Here is a 21,791-nt window from a genome sequence, read left to right on the forward strand (position 1 = left end):
TCTATACTTCTTGTTCTAACCTGAGGGTGATTTATTCAGATGATATGACTTTTCTCGATCCCACAGAGCCAGAACAAGTTTTGAGAGCCTCCCATTTGATTTCCCTAGGGCAGAAGCTTGATATACTCAAGGTTATGAGAACACTCCTCAGCTCACATATTTGGGCTGGCCTTCTGCACTTGCTTACTAGCTGTCTACAAAGGCTCACTCTCACCATCAATGGATGCACACACCTGGAGACATCGGGGTAATGGGAGTGAAGTGCATGGAATGTGGGGGGCCAGTTAGGGGTGGTCTGCAGGTGAGGTGTCCCCAGTGGCTTGTGGGCAGACTTTCTAATGGAGTCAGCAAATTCTTTAGTAGAAAGGACCACAAAGTGGTTTGTAGCATCCCTTTGATGAGTTCTGAGCTCTGGCTTTGATCCCAGCCTCTTTCAACCCCTCAGCCTTGCAGATTTCCTCAGTAATCTGAGTAAGGCAAGAAAGAAGTGGGGCTCTTGCAAAGCATCGTGAATGACTAGGGAAGCTAAGTACTCACTCACATGATCACATTTTCTGCCGTAGTAGAAATCAAAGGTCACACTGTTCTCTCTTGGCACTGAGTCATGCTGCCTTTGGGGAGGAGGAATACAGACAAAGTGCAACTGTTCTTTTTACCATCTTCATCTATTCTTGGAATGTTTTGTTCCATGGTGAGTTGAAACTTCCCCATTGGACTCCTGGATTCCAACGGGTACTCTCATCCCTGGGTGGCTGTCAAAATCACTTTTCTGTTGTGGGGATGACAGTAGAGAACTCCTATTCTCCAATCTTTTGATGTCACTCCAGAAAAGAACTTCTTATAATCGAAAAGCTCAAAGGAAGTTGATATGGTTTACAGGAGGAAAGTGGAACAACATTTGATTAGAAAACTAGTCAGAATCTTGGGGGTTATTTCAGACAATGTAGTTTTTTTTTTAATTTAATTTAATTTTTTTCCTCCAAAGCCCCAGTAGATAGTTGTATGTCATAGCTGCACATCCTTCTAGTTGCTGTACGTGGGACGCGGCCTCAGCATGGCTGGAGAAGCAGTGCTTTGGTGCGTGCCCGGGATCCGAACCTGGGCTGCCAACAGGGGAGCACGCATACTTAACCGCTAAGCCACGGGTCCGGCCCGACAATGTAGATTTTAACATATACAAAAAAGAAAATTATTAAAATATTTTGCTCAAAAATGACATTATCTGAAACAGAATTTTTTGAAAATCAGAAAAGTTTCAGGGTAGAAAGTGGGTTTCAGGTGTGCAAAAGTGAAAGCAAGAATATCAGAAAACTATTGCCATTAGTCTAGGTTAGATATGAAAACGGCCAGGATTAGATTGATGATAGTGAAGACTGATAAAGGAGAATAGAGGATATATAATTTGGGGTAGAATTTATAGATATTATGATCAATTGAATAATTACTGAATCTTATTTCTTATTAGCCAATTATTCTTATAATAATAAAAATGATAGTGTTATTATCATTACATATTCCTATTGATTAATTGCTTGAGGAAAAATCAACTTTTTAAGCAAAAAATTATAGATGAAGTTATTGTCCTAAATATCATTGGACCAATTTCTACTTGGTGTAGTGGCTTCCAGGTGTGAGGATCCAAGCAAAAAAATGGAATTTTACATTATAAAATGTCTCTTAGATTGAAAAAGCAAATAGAATGAATGTGCTGGAAGTGGAAGGAGGGATAAGATTATTGTTCTCCTCTTCATGATTTGCCTTTTCAACTCCAAGATATCTCTTCTCAATATAACATTAATCTAACCTAGAATCAGAACTTAAACTCACATCTGCAGTAACAGTAAAAAAAAAAATTATTGTTTTTCTCTTAAAGTTCAACATGATTTAGCAGAAACAGCACTAAATTTAGCATTAGAATATTTGGATTTAAGTCTTCTCTCTGCATTAATGCCTCTTACAGTGCACATATTCTCTCCTTCTGGCATTAGATGATAGACTTCTTCCTGTCTAGAATATCTAGCAGAGTTATCACTAAGAGAAATACTAGAGAGGTGATTCTGTTCAAATGTACATCAAATGAAACCAGAGAAAAAGATACAAAAAAATCCAATCTTTATTGAATATGCATCACATGGTAGTAGATTTTCTTAACATTATTTAGAAATTATTTTAGATTTGTGTTTAACTTTAAGCCTTGTTTTTTTCATGTCCTCTAAAAGTTTTGAAACTCTGATTATGAGTATTTTCTTCCTTACTCGTGTTATTGACATGACTTTGTTTTATCAAAGCAGTTGCATTTAATTTTAATCAATAATATAAAGTTCACCGCGACCTACTATAAATTGGCTGAGAGGGTCAGAGAAGAGTTCTGTGGATCGTGAACTTCATGCCCTTAGTTTAAGCCCAGGTTTTGTTCGAGCAGGAGCTGATCATGAAGACTGTGAAAACCTTCTGCGTCCTTTTCATGTTGCATCTGTGCTTCTTCGACTCTGGAAGGGCTGGGAAAGTACTTGTATGGCCCACGGATTTTAGTCATTGGATTAATTTAAAAGTTATTCTGGAAGAACTCCATCTTCGTGGGCATGAAATAACCATCCTGGTACCTTCACCTAGCCTTATGATTGATCATACCAAGATTCCCTTTAATGTAGAGATCCTTCAACTTTCAGAAACTAAAGAAACTCTCATGGAAGAGCTCAATACAATTCTCTATACAAGTACTTTTGAAGTGCCAAGTCTTTCATGGTGGGACACGCAAGTAAAACTGTCAAAAATAATCAAGAGGTTTTTGAGGACATTTAGAAGAGTATGTGACAGTGCTATCACAAATAAGGAGTTACTCGGCAGGCTACAGGCAGCTAAGTTTGACATCTGCGTTGCTGATCCTTTAAGCTTTTGTGGGGAGCTGTTGGCTGAGCTTCTCAATATTCCATTTATATACTCTTTACGGTTTTCTTACGGGAGTTTCATTGAAAGAGTGTGTGGTGGGCTTCCCACCTCTTCTTCTTATGTTCCTGGCAGCACATCAGGACTGACAGACCACATGACTTTTGTACAGAGGCTGGAAAATTGGTTATTGTATGCAATGAGTGGTGTTATGTATTTATATTTCATACTTCCAGAATGGGATGAGTATTACAGCAAGGTTTTAGGTAAGAGAAATTTGCATGTGATAAGGATTCTTCTTTCATATGCAAAATGTAAATATTTATCTAACTGTATGAAAACTTTAAAAAGGTGTTTTTAAGTCAAGACCCAAGCTCCTGAGGCTCTTAGAGTAGAAAAACTCTGGCTAAACAGTGGCTAAGCTGTTTTAAACGAAAAAAAAGATTCCTTTGTATGTTTGTTTGTTTTAGACGATTGAGTACTTACAACATATCAGAGAAGGAATATGCTTTATACAAAAATCCTACTTGCTACTAATGTTTTTGACTATCTGGAAAATCCGCATCTAACACCGTGCTTGAATTTCAACACCTTGGACTCTTTCTCTCTTGTTTACTTCTTCCTTTATACATCCTGTTTTCTTTGTGATTAACTTGCTATTTCTTAAATTTTTTGTTTGCATCCCATCTAGGCTTAGTTGCTTGGTTGCAGGGCTTGTCACGTGGTGAGCACAAAACTAGAAAATAAATATATGTATCTTGGTTTCATCTGCTCTTGTCTCTCATAGGGGAACAACTGGAAGATTTTTCTCTGAAGGACCATATATTCAGATTCTTTAACTTATCTCACTATTTTTTTGTTCTTGTTCTATTCAAAAATGCACTAGACGTCAACTTAGTGAGCTTTGACCCTGAGCACATTTCTCTCTATTTCAGCAAGTCCACTTACTCCTTCGTTTTCCCTTTTGCATAACTGATTTTTTAATTTAAAAATCTGTTCCTATAATTGTCCTAATAATGATTTTGCATAAGATATTAGTTATCTTTGAGGAATCGGTTCCCTGCTTACATTATTTAGGGTATTTTTCTTGAGATATAATTGACATATAACATTATATTAATTTCAGGTGTACAACATAATAATTTGATATTTGTATATATTGTGAAATGATCACCACTATAAATCTAGTTAACATTCATCACCACACATAGTTAAAAACTATTTTTTCTTGAGATGAGAAATTTTAAGATCGATTTTCTTAGCAACTTTCAAATATAAAATATAGCGTTAATAACTATAGTCACTATGCTGTATGTTATATCCCCAGGACTTACTTATTTTAGAACTGAAAGTTTGTGCCTTTTGAACACCTTAACCTATTGTGTCCACCCTCCAACCCCGTCGTCTGGCAACCACCAATCTATACTCTGCATCTATAAGGATTTTTTTTTGTTTTTTATTTTTAGATTCCACATATATGTGGACAGTATTTGTCTTTCTCTGTCTGACTTACTGCACTTATCAAAATTCCCTCTAAGTTCATCCTTATTGAGGCAAACGGCAGGGTTTCCTTTTTTCTCATGGCTGAATAATATTCCATTGTGTATATAACCACATTTTCTTTATCCATTCATCCATCAATATACACTTAGGTTGTTTCCTTGTCTTGCCTATTGTAAATAATGCTGTAAGGAGCATGGGAGTGCCAACATTGCTTCGGGATAGTGATTTCCTTTTCTTCGTATATATACCCAGAAGTGGAAACGCTGCATGATAAGGTAGTTCTTTCTTAATTTTTTGAGGAACCTCCATACTGTTTTCCGCAGTGATCACACCAACTTACATTCCCACCAACAGTGCACAAGAGTTCCTTTTTCTCCACATTCTTGCCATCATTTATCTCTTGTCTTTTTGATGATAGCCAGCCTAACAGGTGAGAGATAATATCTCACTGTGGTTTTGATTTGCTTTTCCCTGATGATTAGTAATGTTGAGCATCTTTTCTTATACTTGTCGGTCATTTGAATATCTTCTTTGGATAAATATCCATTCAGGTCTTTTGTTCATTTTTTATTGGATTATTTGTTTTTTTGCTATTGAGTTGTATGAGTTTCTCATGTATTTTGGATATTAACCCCTTATTGGATATATGGTTTGCAAATATTTTCTCCCATTTTGTCGGTTGTCTTTTCCTCTTGATCGTTTCTTTTCCTATGCGGAAGCTTTTTAGTTTGATGTAGTCCCACTTGTTTCTTTTTTAATTTTGTTGTTTCTGCTTTAGGCATCGTTTCCCAAAAGTTATTGTCAAGACAATGTGAAGAAGGTTTTTCCCTATGTTTTCTTCTAGGAGTTTTACACTTTCAGGTCATACATTTAAGTCTTTAATCTATTTTGAGCTAATTTTTGTGAATGGAGTAAGAATGGGGTCTAGTTTCATTCTTTTGCATGTGAATATCCAATTTTCCTACCACTGTTTACTGAAGAGACTGTGTTTTTTCTAGTGAGTATTCTTGGTTCCCCTGTGAATTATTAGTTTACTGTATATGTGTGGATTTATTTAGGGGCTCTTGATGCTGTTCATTGGTCTATGTGTCTATTTTTATGCCAGTTCACATGGTTTTGATTACTATAGTTTTATAATACAGTTTGAAATCAGGAAGTGTGATTTCCCCAGCTTTGTTTTTTTTCTCAGGCTTGCTTTGGCTATTCAGTGCCTTTTGTGTGTTTCCATATGAATTTTAGGATTGTTTTCCTTGTTATTAATTTTAACAGAAATATTTCTAATTACTTATCATTACCAAAGTTTAAGTTTATTCCTAAAAAGAAGTAAAATATTCCTTTACACTTGCTATCTCTTACTTTATAACGCAGCACCGCTTTTCCTTTCTTCTGCTATCTGTTTTAAATTTTCCCTGAGAAATTATTTCCTCTGCACCTCACAAAAGAGATGAACATGTGTCTAATGAAATACACTTCCCATTCATATGCCATATGTTCAGGGAGGCATGTGACCTAATCAAGGCCAACACATTGCATTGAGACTTTTTCTGGGAATTCTGTGACAGAAGCAGGTGCTTATTTCTTCTAGACTTGACCCTAAAAACATTGTGGGCAGAGGCTGCTGCACCCATCACTTATCCATGGTCAGAGTTCAAGCAGCAAAAGACAAAACTGAGAAAATATAACTTACAATCTCATCCTGGAGACATTCTCTGAGTCATGGATTAGACAGTGACTAATCTGCTGCTGGATCTAAATTATTTATGTACTTCTGATTCCAGCAGTTTGATACTCAGTTTTGGAACCTCTTACACAGTGAAGCATTAGTGATAGGATATGACTCTGTCTCTGATTCTTTCCTAACTCCTGGTCCTCTAGAATATTCATTTTGGGACTATATCAATAATATGAGAAAGAAGAATGAAGTCTTGATAAACAGAAAGAATATATTTTTTTAACTCTCATAAATTTAAAATTCTGTTATTTATAGATTGTCATTTGGCTATTCAGAATTTAGGATCTTCGTTTTATATGTATTGTTAAGTATATTTTTCAAAGTTTTAAAAATATAACTCATAACTCTTATAGAATTATTAAATGAATCATGCCATAGATATATTCAAATAATCAAGGAGGAAATCAATAAGATGGCAGTCTGGTTCAAAAAATATTTTGAGTAACTATTTATAAACATTTGGGGGAAAAATAAGGAATGCTAAGATAATACTACTAGGTTAGACAAAAAACTGGTTAATGTCCTGTAAGCAGTAAAATCATAATTTTGGGTGTGATCTTCTCTACCAGATAAAAATATGTAAGTTAACATTTAATGTCACTGTATCTGGACTCAAAAGTCCACTGAAAACCAATAATAAATAACAAAGTAAAACGTAGACACATTCCCCTAAAGAATTCAATAAATCTTCATCCATTGTTCAACTATGCCCCAGCATAGTATCAAAATGAAATGCTGTAGTTTCTTTTGATTTCCAAATTTGGAACATTCTCTCATAGTCTCTTTATCTAAACCCATTATTTTTTACTCCTCTTGTGCTATATTGTCTTCCTTTCAATAAGATGCATTAAGCACACTAGATTATTAACTAAGGAGTAATATTTAACAGGAAAAAGATATTATCTTGTTATGAAAGAGAGCAAATCAAACATATGACTCTGCAATTCTACTCCTAGGTATATATCCAAGTTAACTGAAAACATATGCCCACACAAATATATACATGAATTCTCATAGGAGCGGTATTCGTAGTAGCCAAAAATGGAAAACCAAAAGTTCATCAACTGATGAATGGATAAACAAAATGAAGTATATCCATACAAATAAATATTATTCAGTAACAAAAAGTAATGAAGTACTGGTAGATACTAGGACATGAATGAACTTTGAAAATATTATGCTAAGTGAAAGAGAGTAGCACATAAGGCTACATAGTGTATGATTTCATTTATATGAAACAAAGTAAGATTATTCTGGAATAGGCAAACAGAAACAGAAAGTAGATAGTGGTTGTCAGGGGCTGGGAAGAGGGGGAAATGGAGAATGACTGCCAATGGATATGGGATTTCTTCTGGGGGTAATGAAAATATTCTAACAGTAAATAGTGGTGATGGTTGCACAACTTTATGAATATACTGAAAACGTATCAATTGTGTACTTAAAAGGAAGACTTGTATGGTATATAAATAATGTCTCAATAAAGTTGTCATAAAAAGGGTGAGGGGTGAAGGATTACACAAAAAGAGAACAAGATTATGCCCATGGCCAACACCAATAAGGCACCAAAATGGGATAAATACTAAATATAAAACTGGATTTTGAATACCATTGTTGTTACCAGACTCAAATTCAGAAAGTATTGATATTTGCATGTGATCTCTTATACAGATAAATTGTTCAAAATCCCTCATATTTTCTGATCAAAACTTTAGTGCACTTAGAACATCAAGGAGAATATTCAAAAAGCCATATGATGGGAAACCATATAGTGATTATGATTTCCTCACGTTAGTAATACTGAATATATATTCAAAATGACACCAAACTGCTGGGTAAGTTTTCTTATACCACAATAACTGAATGGAATTTAGAAATGGAGCTCTGGCTCCAAACCAAGGAAAAAGATTTAATTCAAAGTCACTAACTTGAGTTCTTATTCTGTTAATGTTTAATGGCTACCATTTCAGTTGAAAAGTATTCTTTTGTACTGCTTGCCAACTAAATATGTCAGAATAGCAAATATTTTGCCACTAGAGTATTATGCAGTACTATGTCTTCACCAAAGAGGACAAAGTCTTGTGAAACAGGAACTTTCATTTTGTATAGCAAAGGAGATAATCACTTTCAAAACTGTATTAAAAGGTTTCCGTTCCTGGTAGGATATAATTAGTTGTGGCAGCACACTAACAAACACTAGAAAAAGATGGATAAATTACAAAAGTCATTTCTCAAAAACATCAGAAGGCTTTTGGAGCAACAATGTTGAGATAAATTGGAATTCCAGAAGAGGAGGAGACACTCTACCATCGTGAGCTGAGGATCACTGCCTGAGTTTCTTCTTCCTGCTGGGAGCACTTGCCAATTCTGAGCATGGACTAGGGCTCACGCTTAGCTCAAGTAGAAAGAGTCTATTTTCAGCGGGGCTTTGGCCTTGTTCTAGACTTCTATCTTTGGTTGGTTATTCAGAATCTCACTATGGTATACTCTTCATGGGGGAGAGACTAATTGATTTCACACGGGTTACATAGGCCCAATGTTGCTTCTTTAAGGATTTTTCTTAGAAAAGCTGATGGTAAAGCATTTCCCATATAACATATCAGTTTGTTTTTCCACTATCACCCTTCATTTTTATTCAGGAAAACCTACCACATTATGTGAGATTATGGGGAAAGCTGAAATGTGGTTGATTCGAACTTCCTGGGATTTTGAATTTCCTTACCCTTATTTACCTAATTTTGAATTTGTTGGAGGACTACACTGCAAGCCAGCAAAGCCTCTACCTAAGGTAATTAATTGTCCTTATTTTTGCTTGTTTGAGTATGCGTCTTTTGGAATGATTTCCGATTTATTATTCATAATACTTTACCACCAAAGTGAAAACATGGACATGGGAATTAATGGATAATATCCTCTTAGACTATTATACTGCCATAGGTATCTTATAACATTATGATGGCAATCATTAGTGATGTTCATCAAGTATGTTAGATACTAGACAGGAATTCAATTCCTAGCCCTGGGTTTAGTGGAACCATGAAGTACTCTCTGGGCAATGACTATGAGCTAAACTGTCATGGATCACTTCCAGGCCCAACACCTAATTATCAGGTCCAGATACTCCAGAATTCTCTTTTCCTTTGTTATGCCAATAGACTGTGTTCCAAATATTGGCTACTCTGTCAATCTGAGTTCTGGATTAAAGAATATGCGTACCAACTGCAGCTCATTAGATGGACACATGGCATGAGAAAGAAATAGACTGTTGTTTTAAGCCACTGAGATTTTGTAGTTGCATGTTATTTAGCATCACCTTGTCTTAGAAATGGACAATGTGAGGAAATTATAATAATTTGAGAACAGATCAAATAGAGATATGATGGTCTATCCAAAAATCTGGCAGAAGCACAGTAAAGATGAACTGTTTGGTTTGAATAGAAGAGAGAAATTAGACTGGAGAAATAATTGGGGGATAGGTTATGACAAAACAAATGAGCAATACTCAATTCTCTTTGCTTCGAATTTAAGGTCATTGAAGGATCAATGCATAATTAAGCAGTAGTGTGATACAGCTTAGGCTTTCATAATATTGGCTATTAAATTTTTTGGAATGGAACAATATTTAAGGAAGGAAAATGAGCTAAGATACGATTACGGTTCGTGCAAGAGATTATAGAGATAAAAACTCCAATATGATAGTGATCTTATGTAGAACGGATAGATTTAAGAAGTATTTACAAAGAAAGTCAATAGGATTTGGTGATTGGCTGGAGGTGGAGGTTAAGGGACAGGGTTCAAGAATGAAGCCTTGGTTTTTTGTTTCTTTGTATATCTTTCCTTTATTTATTTCTTTGTATGGGCAATTTAGTAGAGAATATTGGCATTTAGCAAGGTGTGGAACTGAAGTTGAACAGTTGTGATGGAAAATGATGTGTTCATTTTTGGGCATGCTGAATTTGAGGTGCCAATGCAATGTTCAGTAGGCAGATACCGAATACAGTGTCTTAATTTCAGAAGACAGGTCTATATGGCATTTGTGATTTTTTAATAGACTTTTTCCTAGATCCATTTACATTCACAGTAAAATTGAACTGAAAGTGTAGAGAGTTCCACCTATCTCCTGTCCTCCTCCCACACACAGCTTCCCCCACCATCAATATCCCACATCTGTGTGACACATTTGTTACAATCAATGGAGCAACATTTACACATCAATATCAAACAAAGTCCGTAGCTTACATTAAGGTTAAGTCTTTGTGTTGTACATTCTATAGGTTTTGATAAATGTAAAATAACATGTAACCATACTGATAGTATCATACAGAATAGTTTCACTGCAGTAAAAATCACCTGCACTCCATTTATTCATCCCTCCCCACTCCTGAATACCTGGAATTCACTGATTTTTTACTCCATCTATAGTTGCGCCTTTTCCATAAGCAGTGGTTTTAAATTAAGAATGTCAAGGAATAAAAAGACTTGATTTTGTATTTGTTAAGTCATCCTGGGTAAAAACAGAACTTGAGGTGGGGCAGAGGCCTATGAGCCAGATGACAAGGCGTCTGGGAACATGGGTGTTCCTAAAAGTGTGAAAATTGGCATAGTGAGCATGGGTAGTTGCTAGTACAGATGAAACACATAAGGATGAAGATATTTTTAAAAGCATAGAAAAGGAAATGGTTGGAAATGCAGTCAGAGGAGGGGAGGACACAGATCAAGCTTCCATCTGGACCCTGATGCAGGTAGGGTAAAATAAGTAGAGTGTACTCAAAGGATGTAGGGCAAGACCTAAGTCTAAGGTGAGACCAGGAAGTATATGAAATGTTCATTGAAGAGGATGAAAATACTTGAGAATTTTTAAATCATGTAACAGAAATTTTATCTTGTTACATGAATACATTAATTTGATGTTGACAAGTTAAATAATCCTGGATATCCATTCTATATTGTTCTAAACCAGTGCTTCTTATCAGAAAGTAGTCACTTAAATACTCTGAGCCTTCTTCACATTATTTCATACTTTTAGATAAAAGATGATCTACTGTAAAGGTTCAAGTCTAAAAGCATAGAAGTCATCTGTTGGGATAGTGTGAGACTGACTTATATGCATATATGCTGTATCTTAATAATTCAAACATATTCAGAACCCTCCTATTGCCTTATTATTGATCTAATAACCCATACATACATATATATAATATATGTTTGTGTGTATTTATGTATTTATTCATTTTACCAACAGTGTGGCACTAAGGATCTACCTGATGTTTTTTCTATGACCTTTAAGAATACCCAGAAAGGAACAGAGGTTTACAGTATTTCCAGTGGAATCTTATTTCCCCTGTCTCCTCCCAGCAGAGCACAGTAGGGCCCTGGGGACACTACAAAAGAACAATCACAATCTCTGCATTCAAATAATGCACATGTTCACATGCACATGTTCTCATGCTCATGAAAAAATTGATTCCTAAGTCTATGACAGCAGTAAGGTTCTTTAATACAGCAGGTATTTTCATAACATTTTATTTTTTGAATAATTCATTTTAGATTTTGGTATTAGAATATTTCAGGATTTTCAATAATATTCCCAATTATAAAAGCAGATTAAGGACACTAAGTCTACATGTTACAGACAAACACAAGAGCCAACGAGAATGTGCAAAATAATCCATAGTGAGGGTGAAAAGTAAAGTAATCATGAAGTTTGAGGATCTAAGAGACACAAGCATGATGGGAGAACCTGGTAAAACTTGAATCTTTCCAGAAACAATATACACAATGGCATATTATAAATAAGTGTAAGCTCTTCTGTTGACTACATTCATGCCTTAATCTCTATGCAGTAAATTAGTCTGGATCATTTGGATAGACTCAACTGTACATAGCTTCTTCATGCTTGAGTCAAAACATTATCAATGATCAGGCAGCTATCCCTAAGTAATGAGATCAGTTTAAAAACGAAAAGAAAACAATATCCAAAGCCTTTCTTTGGAACAGGTTGTTTTCTTAAACTTTTGACTCCATCTGCAGAGGAAATAGAGAAAGATCCCCACTCACCCATGTCTAGGTGTTCTTATCACACTCAATAAAATATTCTCCTAGTATATGTGATCCAATAAGGGTTCCAAAGTAAGACTCAAACAGATTTTCATCTCTTCCTTCTAAGGAAGACATAGGAAAAGGTGGGGAAGAGGAGGGAAAAATTTCCCTCACACTACAACATGGTAAAAAAATGTCAATTTGAATTTGAATGCTAAAACATACGTTGGTGGAATTATGGAATTCATGTTTTATTTTTGTTTGCTTTGTTTGCATCTCAGGTCCACAGATTGTGTTAATTATGCTCTCAACTCATGCAATTCCCTAATCAGCCCACAGCAGATACCTACCTCTTTTGATTTATTTTCTTACATTTTTTTCTTTTTCCTCTTCTCTTCCATTACCCTACAACCAGTAGGCACCTAGTCAAGTGCGTGTAACCTTTATTCTCTCATTGCAATTTACACAGATAACTGTGGATCTTTGAACAATATACAGCATTGATTTGAGTTTAATTATGTAAATGGTGTTATGCTGTAATTCATATTTTCTTTCTTTTATTACTCTATGCTTTATTTAATATGTATCCAAGTTTCTATTTGTAAATATATGTAATTTCATTCATTCTGACAGTTGCAGAGAATTTTGGTACAAGCATTTACCACATTTTATTTATTTGTTTCCCATACAGGACAATCAGGTGTCTCCATCTCTATTCTACAACAAAGACTATTGTGAAGAAAAATTTCAAACATATTCCTTTATAGATCTGTGCACATATTTGAGAAACATACCCAATAGTGGGATTGTAGGGTCATGGGATACATGCACATTTAATTTCACTGTTCATTTAATTTCACTGAATATCTGTACAAATGTAGAGTTTCATCAGGAGTGCTTGAGTGGTACCATCCTCTACATCATGTCAAGCCCTTGATAGTATTCTATTTTCTAACTTTGTCAGTTACATAGAGGCAAAGTGGTTTCACACTGTTGAATTTTATTGGTAATCTCAATTAATAACAAAGTTGAACATCTTTTCAGAAGTCTACCAGTTATTCTGACTTTCTCTCTGTTAAACTCACATCGTTGGGACATTTTTCTTTTGGAGAATATATCTTTTTTTTTTTTTTTGACAAGTGATACAAATTCTTTCCATTATCTAGCATATCTAGGTATTATTCCCTGTTTCAGTCATTGCAAGTATCTTCCTCTATGAATTCATATTTCTGTTAATGTTACCTTGTATTTCCTTGTTTAAACATAAAGTACTAAATTTGATGTAATCAAATCCATCCTTTTTTACCTTATGGTTTCTAGTTTTCAAATTTTCATTTAAAATATTTTTCTCATTTCTAAGATTATATTCTCTTATATTTTATTTTTAAAAATATAACATTTTACTTTCCTATAGATTCATTTAATCCAATTAGATTTTAAAATAATGTGTAATGTGAGGTAAAGATTCAACTCCCTTTTTTGTCCAAAGTAGTAAATATATTTTTATAGTGCCACCTAATGGTAAATAGTCTACTTCATGTGAATTTTTCTTACTGGTTGTCTCAGTGACTTGTGATATCACCTTTCTATATAGCAGGCTTTTACATACTCATCATACTTTCTCTGGTCTCACCACTTCATTCTATTGTTCATTTTGTCTGTTAGGAGGTTAGTAGCACTCATTTTGTATTATGTATCATTATCTGGTTTAAGAAGTTCTCAGTATTTCCTTTTCTTTTTCAGAGTTCACTATTTATAAAAAGGTATTCCATATAAATTTAAAAATATTTGCTAATTTCTCAAGAAAATTATACCATAACTGAAAATTAATTTTAAAATATTGATAGATTTACATATTAAGTCAATCCATCTAGAATCACAGTGTGATGGTTAATTTTATGTGTCAACTTGCCTGGCCCGGGGCACCCAGATATTTAGTCAAACATTTTCTGGATGTTTCGGCAAGGGTATTTTTGGATGAGATTAACATTTAAATAGTAGACTTTGAGTAAAGCAAATTGCTTTCCATTGAGTGAGCCTCACTCAATTAGTTGAAGGGCTGAATGGAACAAAAGACTGAACTCTCCCAGGCAAAAAGAAAAGTCTGCCGGCAGATGGCCTTCAGACTTGAAGTACATCGGCTCGCCTCTGGATCTCCAGCCCGATGAACTACCCTGTAGATTTTGGATTTGCCTGGCTTCATAATCACATGACACAAGTCCTTAAATAAATGTCTCTCTATAAATAGATAGATGATAGATAGATAGATAGATAGATAGATAGATAGATAGATAGATAGACAGACAGGGATAGAGAGATATAGACAGATATACACAGATCCTACTTGTTCTATTTCTTTCAAGAACACTGACTAATACACACAATATATCTCTCTATCTATTTGGGTCTTTTATGTCATTTACTAGAATTTGAAACTTTTTTCAATAAAATGCATACATCTGTACTCTTAACTAGTTTATATTTTTAATTACTAAAGTGAATGATGACTCATTTTAAACTTTCGGGTTGGTTATTGCTGTTATGAAAAAATGTTATAGATTTTTGTGTACTGATTATAAATCTGACCAACTATTATTTATAATAGCTTGCATAGTGTTTACTTTTATTTCCCTAATATTGTCATGTACATAAATTATGTCTTCTCCCTTCAATCCCCACACATTTTTTCTTGTCTTATTTGGTTGGCTTAGTTTGGTTAGTACTTAAACATGGGGTAAAAAGATTTCTTTTTACTTCAATATGATTAAGTATGCTATTTTCATTTTGAATGGAAAGTCATACATTTCCATAGTATTACTGTTCTCTCTAGAGTTTTCATTGTAGGTATTTCTGCATTACTTACTTGGTCAGTAAATTATATGGCTACCTCATTCCTAAATGTGTTTATGGAAGCTTATATAAAGTACAAATGGAATCAAATTAACAGAAAATTTAAATTAAAAAAGTAGGGGGCTGGCGGTTAAGTGCACGCTCTCCTCTGTGGCAGCCCAGAATTCGCTGGTTTGGATCCCGGGCGCACACCAACGCACTGCTTGGCAAGCCATGCTATGGCGGCATCCCATATAAAGTGGAGGAAGATGGACACGGATGTTAGCCCAGGGCCAGTATTCCTCAGCAGAAAAAGAGGAGGATTGCAGATGTTAGCACAGGGCTGGTATCCTCACAAAAAAAAAAAAAAAAATGCAGAAAAAAGTAAACATACCCTTAGCATGTCATTATATTGACTGATTCAGCATAAAGTTAATGATTATCTTCTCAGTTTCCAAGGCTAAATATGAAGCGAACTACCAGAGCTATTTATCTTATAGTAGGCGTCTTCATTTGGAGTATTGTAGAGAGAGTTGGAAGGCAGTAGAGAGTTGAATGTTGTCATTGGCTTTACAATCAACAAGCTTATCTTAGAAATTTGGCTCTGTCACCTACTGTTGCGTAACCTTGTACAAAGTACTTAATCTCTCTGAGAAAGCTTTCTCATCTGCATATGTATACATATCTATTAAGATCACCATATATTTAAGTTAAATGAGACATGTAAAGAGCTCAACTCATGGCAGAATATAACAAGTAGTCAACAATTTGTAAATGCAAACACACATACCTCAAAAATGTTTAGAACATGCTGGATGGAAACATTCAATTTACATCATTTTCTATTTGCCTAATAACCAGTGATTCAGGTCATCTTTCCTACTCTAAAATAGTTAATATCTGAAAAGGCAGAACTGTTTTTATAGTTCAGACAGGTTTAGAAAAGTGTGTGACTATTTTATTCTCATTAACTATAGACTTTTATATTACAAAGGCTGTTTTCTTTACAGGAGTTAGAAGAGTTTGTCCAGAGCTCTGGAGAAGATGGAGTTGTGGTATTTACTCTGGGGTCAATGGTCCAAAACCTCACAGAAGAAAAGTCTAACATGATTGCATCAGCCCTTGCCCAGATTCCACAGAAGGTCAGATAATCTTATTTTTTGAGGGGTAGCTATTTTAAAATCCATGAAGTTCTCCCTAAAAGTGTACTTCACAAATGCAGGAAAAGATATTGGAAATGTTAATGTTAATTTGACTGAGCCTTAAAGAAAAAGTATTAAATGTTAGAAGAGAGTTGCTAAAAACATTTGACTCCTCTCTTGCTTTAAAAGTGGTGTTACCATTACGAAAACACATTGCAGTATTTTCTTTAAATAATAGACTAAAACTCAATTGTTGACTAGTCTTAAAAATATGTCAGCTTTATGGCTAGATTTTAAGGTTTCCAGGTAATCTATCTTGTAATCTAATCTTGTTTTGTTGTTCATGTTTGTTTTTTATTTTTATTTAGTTACTCATTTATTTTTTGGTGCGGAAGATTGACCCTGACCTAATCTGTTGCCAATCCTCCAACTTTTGCTGAGGAAGATTGTTCCTGAGCTAACATCTGTGCCCATCTTCCTCTATTTTGTATGTGGGACATCACGACAACATGGCTTGAGGAGCGCTGCATAGGTCCGTGCACAGGATCCGAAATGGCGAACCCTGGGCCACCAAAGCAGAGCATGAAAACTTAACCACTAAGGCACCGGGCTGGTCCCAATGTTTGTTTTTCAAATCTGAGATATACGTACAAAGTACAACTAACATAACAGAGAGTAAAGGAAAAGATATTCAGGGCTGGCCCCGTGACTTAGCAGTTAAGTGCACGTGCTCCGCTAGTGGCGGCCGGGGTTCGGATCCCGGGCGCACACCGACGCACCGCTTCTCCGGCCAGGCTGAGGTCGCATCTCACATACAGCAACTAGAAGGATGTGCAACTATGACATACAACTATCTACTGGGGCTTTGGGGGACAAAAAGGAGGAGGATTGACAATAGAGGTTAGCTCAGAGCCGGTCTTCCTCAGCAAAAAGAGGAGGATTAGCATGGATGTTAGCTCAGGGCTGATCTTCCTAACAAAAAAAAAATGAAAACATTTCTAAAAAAAAAGAAAAAAAAGGAAAAGGTATTCAAAACCGTGGCCTCAATTCACAAGGTTCCTTGGAACTATATTTCTTTATAATTAATGGTTTTGGACCAGGCCCTGGTTGAGCCTGGAACTGAGAGTTTAGATCCTTGGAGTACTCCTAAATAATGATTCTTTTATTTAATCAGTTAAAAATTTTTAGTAGTATACTAAAAGATTTGTGCAGTTCACTCTATGGTGTTCCCACACAATATGATTTTTTTCATTGACGTCATTCTAGATTATGACTGAGTAATGTTGTTCTTATACTACCAGGGATAATTTTCCTTTCTAGATTTAGTTAAAATAGACAAATAAATGTCACTTTAAGTTCTAAAGGATCATAACAATACTCGTTCTTATAACCAAATTTCTTTCAAAAGTTGTTATTGGAAGCAGTACTCATTTAAATATTTAATCTAAAAAGGATCTTCATAAAAATAGTGAATTTTCTATTGCATTAAAATACAATGCTTAGAGGTGACATCAGTGCAGAGTAAGAAGCACCAAGGAGCTGTCTCTTAACATAAACAACAATTATGTGGGCAGAAACTGTTTGAAGTAACTAGATCGAGCACTGAAGTCTATCTGAGCACTTGCAACTTCCGGGGAAAATGTGGCTGGTAAACAGTGATTAACTAAACTTGGTCAATTTCAGCCTTTAGCATAGCGGTATCTTCAAATCCTCCATGACCCAGCCCCAGGGCAGGGAAATGCCTGTATTTCTGGTATGATTTGGTGCAGCCTGGTTGGTAATAAGGATCGTATCCTGCAAATATTGGGGTTCTGTATTTTGATTGTTAATTGCTGCTTTTATTCAACGAGGTAGAGGCATGGAAGTAAGCCACGGTTGTTTGAACCCCCACTAGGTGAAGCAGGTTTCAGGACATTTAAAAAAGCAGCACTATTTTTTTTCTTTTCTCCATTTTTCTCTATTTGGGACCCAGACATTAAAGAATTAGGCCATTCTAAAACAACTACACCTACGGTGGAATTCAGAAAGCCATGCGCCTGTTCAGGGAGAGACACAGGCTCAGAAAAGATCAGAGATGGTGTAGAGCTTTCACCTCAGGCTGAATCCTGGCAAAGAGATACCCTTCAATAACCAAAAACAAAAAAAGAAAAATGAAACCATAAGAAAAAGGGAGAATCTGATTTCCAGAATGAAAACATTATAAGAATGAAATGTCCACGTCTCAATAGAAGTCACAAGGCATACAAAGACATATGAAAGTATGACTCACTCAAATGACCAAACTGAATTGAGAGAAAGTATCCCTGAGGAAGGTTAGATTTTGTAATTACTAGGGAAAACCTTAAAACAACTGTCTTAAAGATGCTCAAAGAACTGAAGGAAGACACTGAAAAGAGAAGACACAATATAAGAACAAAATGATAATATCAATAAAGAGAAAGAAATTACATAAAGATCCAAGAAGAAATGCTGGAGCTGAAAAGTACAATAACTAAAATGAAAAATTCATGTCAGGAATTGAAAAGCAGATATGAGCAGGTGGAAGAAAGAATTGGAAAACTTGAAGAAAGGATGATTGAAATTATTGTCAGAGGAACAGAAAGAAAAATAAAGAAAGAAAAGTGAACAAAGCCTAAGGTACTTCTGAGACACCATCAAGTGGATGAACATACATGTTGTGGAAGTCCCAGAAACAGAGAAATGTGCAAAAACAATATTTGAAATAATAATGGCTAAAAATGTCCCAAATATATAGAAAGACATGAATCTAGAAATCCAAGACTAACAAACTTCAAGTAGGATAAACTCAGAGAGCCACACAAAGACACATTATAATCAAGCCCTTGAAAGGCAAAGACAATGAGATAATCTTGAAAGCAGCAAGAGAGAAACAACTCATCACATAGATGATCTTCAATAAGATGATCAGCCAATTACTCATAAGAAATCTCAAAGCCCAGAAGGCTGTGGGTTGATATCCTCAAAATGCTGAAAGAAATAATAGTCAACCAAAAATTCTATATCAGACAAAATTTTCTTCAAAAATGAAGCAGAAATAAGACATTCCCTGATAAACAAAAGTTTGGGGAGATCATTACCACTAGACCTACTCTGCAAGAAATGCAAAAGGGAGTCTTTCAGGCTGAAATGAAAGGTTGCTAGAAAATAACACAAAACCATCTAAAGAACCAAAGATCTGCAGTAAAGACAATTACAAAGGCAATTATAAAAGCTAGTATTATTGAACTTTTGGATGTAACTCCACTTTAACTTTCTCAGTGATAGAAAAGAAAAATGCATAAAAAACCATTATTAGTCTTTGTTATTAGGAATACAATGTATAAATATGTAATTTGTGACATCATTAACCAAAAGGGGTTGGAAGTATAAAGGAGTAGAGTTTTTGTATGCTATTGATGTTAATAACCAAAGAGTCAAAGAATAAATCACAGGGATAATTTAAAAAAAACTTTAAAATGAATGAAAACACAGCAAACCAAAACTTAAGTGATATAGTGAAAGCAGTTCTCAGAAGGAAACTTATTGCCATAAATGTCTATATTGAAAAGAAAAAAGATATAAAATCAATAACCTAATTTTATATCTTAAAGAATTAGAAAATGAAGGCAAACTATACCCAAAGTGAGCAGAAGAAAGGAAATAATGAAGACTAGAGCAAAGATAAAGTAAACAGAGAATAGAAAACAATAGAGAAAATTAATGAATCCAAAAGTTGATTCTTTGAAAAGATCAACAAAATTATCAAAACTTTAGCTATACTGGTAAACAGAAAAAAAGAAAAAAATACAAATAACCAAAATTAGAATGAACATGGGGAAAACACCACTGACTTTACAGAGATAAAAAGGACTATAAGGAGGATATTAAGAACTGTGCTCCAACAAATTAGACAAAACTTAGAAGAAAGAGATAAGTTTCTTGAGACATACAAGTTGTTTAAACTGACCAAAGAGGAAATAGAACATTTCAACAGACCTATAACAAATTAAGAGATTGAATTAGTAATCAAAAACCTCACAAAAGGAAATGTCACTCGTAAATTGTATCAAACATTTAAAGAACAATTAAAGAATTAAACAAATCCTTTTCAAAGTCTTCCAAAAACTTGAAGATGAAGGCACACTTCCTAAATGGTTCTGTGAGGCCAAAAATATACCCTGATACTGAAGCCAGATGAGGACATCACAAGAAAATAAAATTACAGACCAAGACCCCTTGTAAATATGGATGTAAAAATCCTCATCAAATATTAGAAAATCAAATTCAACAGAGTACTGAAAGGAGTATTCACCATGATGAAATGGAATTCACTCCAGGAATTCGAGAATTCTTATGGGTCAACATAAGAAATCAATGTCATATATTAAATTAATAGAATGCAGGAAAAAAAACGCACAATCATTTCAACTTACACAAAAAAAGGAATTTGACAAAATCCAATTTTCTTTCAGTATAGAAACTCTCAGAAAACTAAGAATAGAGGGAAAATTCCTCGATATCATAAAAGATGTTTTTGTAAAACCCACAGCTAGCATCTTATTCAATGGTGGAAACTGAAAGCTTTCCCCCTAACATAAGGAACAACACAAGGACGCCTGCTTTTACTGCTGCTGTTTAACTTTGTACCAGAAGTTCTAGCCTAGGATGTTACACAACAAAAAGAAAAAAAAACATCCAAATTGGAAAGGAAAATGTAAAACTATTTCTATTCACAGATGACATCATCCTATATATAGAAAATCTCTAAGAATCTACAAAAAGCTGCTAGAACTAATAAGCAAATTCAACAAATTTGCAGGATATGAGATCAACACACAAAAATCAGTTGTGTTTATATACACCATCAATGAACATCTGAACATGAAATTAAGAAAGTAATTCCACGGCCCAGCCCAGTGGCATAGGGGTTAAGTTCGCGTGCTCCCCTTTGGCAGCCCGAGGTTCGCAGGTATGGATTCCAGGTGTGGACCGATGCACTGCTTGTCAAGCCAAGCTGTGGTGGCATCCCATATAAAGTAGAGGCAGGTGGGCATGGATGTCAGCCCAGGATCACTGTTCCTCAGCAAAAAAAAGAAAGCCATTCCACTTACAAGAGCAACTAATTGAATTTAAAGCTTAAGAATAAATCTAACCAAAGAGGTGAAACATTTGTGTGTTGAAACTACAAAACGCTATAACTGCAAGAAATTAAAGAAGACCTAAATAAAAGTCATTCCACATTCATGGATAAGATGACTTAACGCGATTAACTTATCAACAATATCCAAAGGAATCTACAGACTCAATGCAATGCCTATCAAAATTCTAACAGCCGTTTTTGTAAAAATAGAAAATCCAGTTCTCAACTTCATATGGAGCTGCAAGAACCACAAATAGACAAAACAATCTTGAAAAAGAATAAAGTAAGAGGACTCACATTTTCCAACTTTGAAATTTGCTGTAAAGCCACAGTAAACTAAACTGCGTGGTACTGGCAGAAGAACAGACATAAAAACAAGGGGAATAGAAGACGGAGTCAGAAATTAACCCTCACATCTATGGTCAATTGATTTTCAACAAAAGTTTAAGACCATTCAATGGAGAAAGGACAGTTTATTCAACAAACTGTGCTGGTAAAATCTTGATAGCCACATGGAAAAGAA

At 34.9% G+C, this 21,791-nt stretch overlaps 1 protein-coding gene across 3 annotated transcripts in view; it reads left to right on the plus strand.

The window, feature by feature from the left end:
- LOC101406848 (UDP-glucuronosyltransferase 2C1-like) overlaps window positions 1–21,791 on the plus strand; it is a 31,489-nt gene that overhangs the window by 1,815 nt on the left and 7,883 nt on the right. The window contains exons 2-4 of one of the 3 annotated variants that reach the window (XM_087434721.1): window positions 2,497–3,152; window positions 8,758–8,906; window positions 15,997–16,128. In XM_087434721.1, the coding sequence (XP_087290847.1) occupies window positions 2,497–3,152; window positions 8,758–8,906; window positions 15,997–16,128 (937 nt within the window). Of the gene's footprint in view, window positions 1–2,431; window positions 3,153–8,757; window positions 8,907–15,996; window positions 16,129–21,791 lie in introns of those variants that run through there. The other 2 variants (XM_004419131.3, XM_087434722.1) reach the window with 2 other exon arrangements.

This window comes from Ceratotherium simum, chromosome 8, assembly GCF_057802395.1.
Source record: "Ceratotherium simum simum isolate JZ-2026a chromosome 8, ASM5780239v1, whole genome shotgun sequence".
Classification (NCBI taxonomy): Eukaryota; Metazoa; Chordata; class Mammalia; order Perissodactyla; family Rhinocerotidae; genus Ceratotherium; species Ceratotherium simum.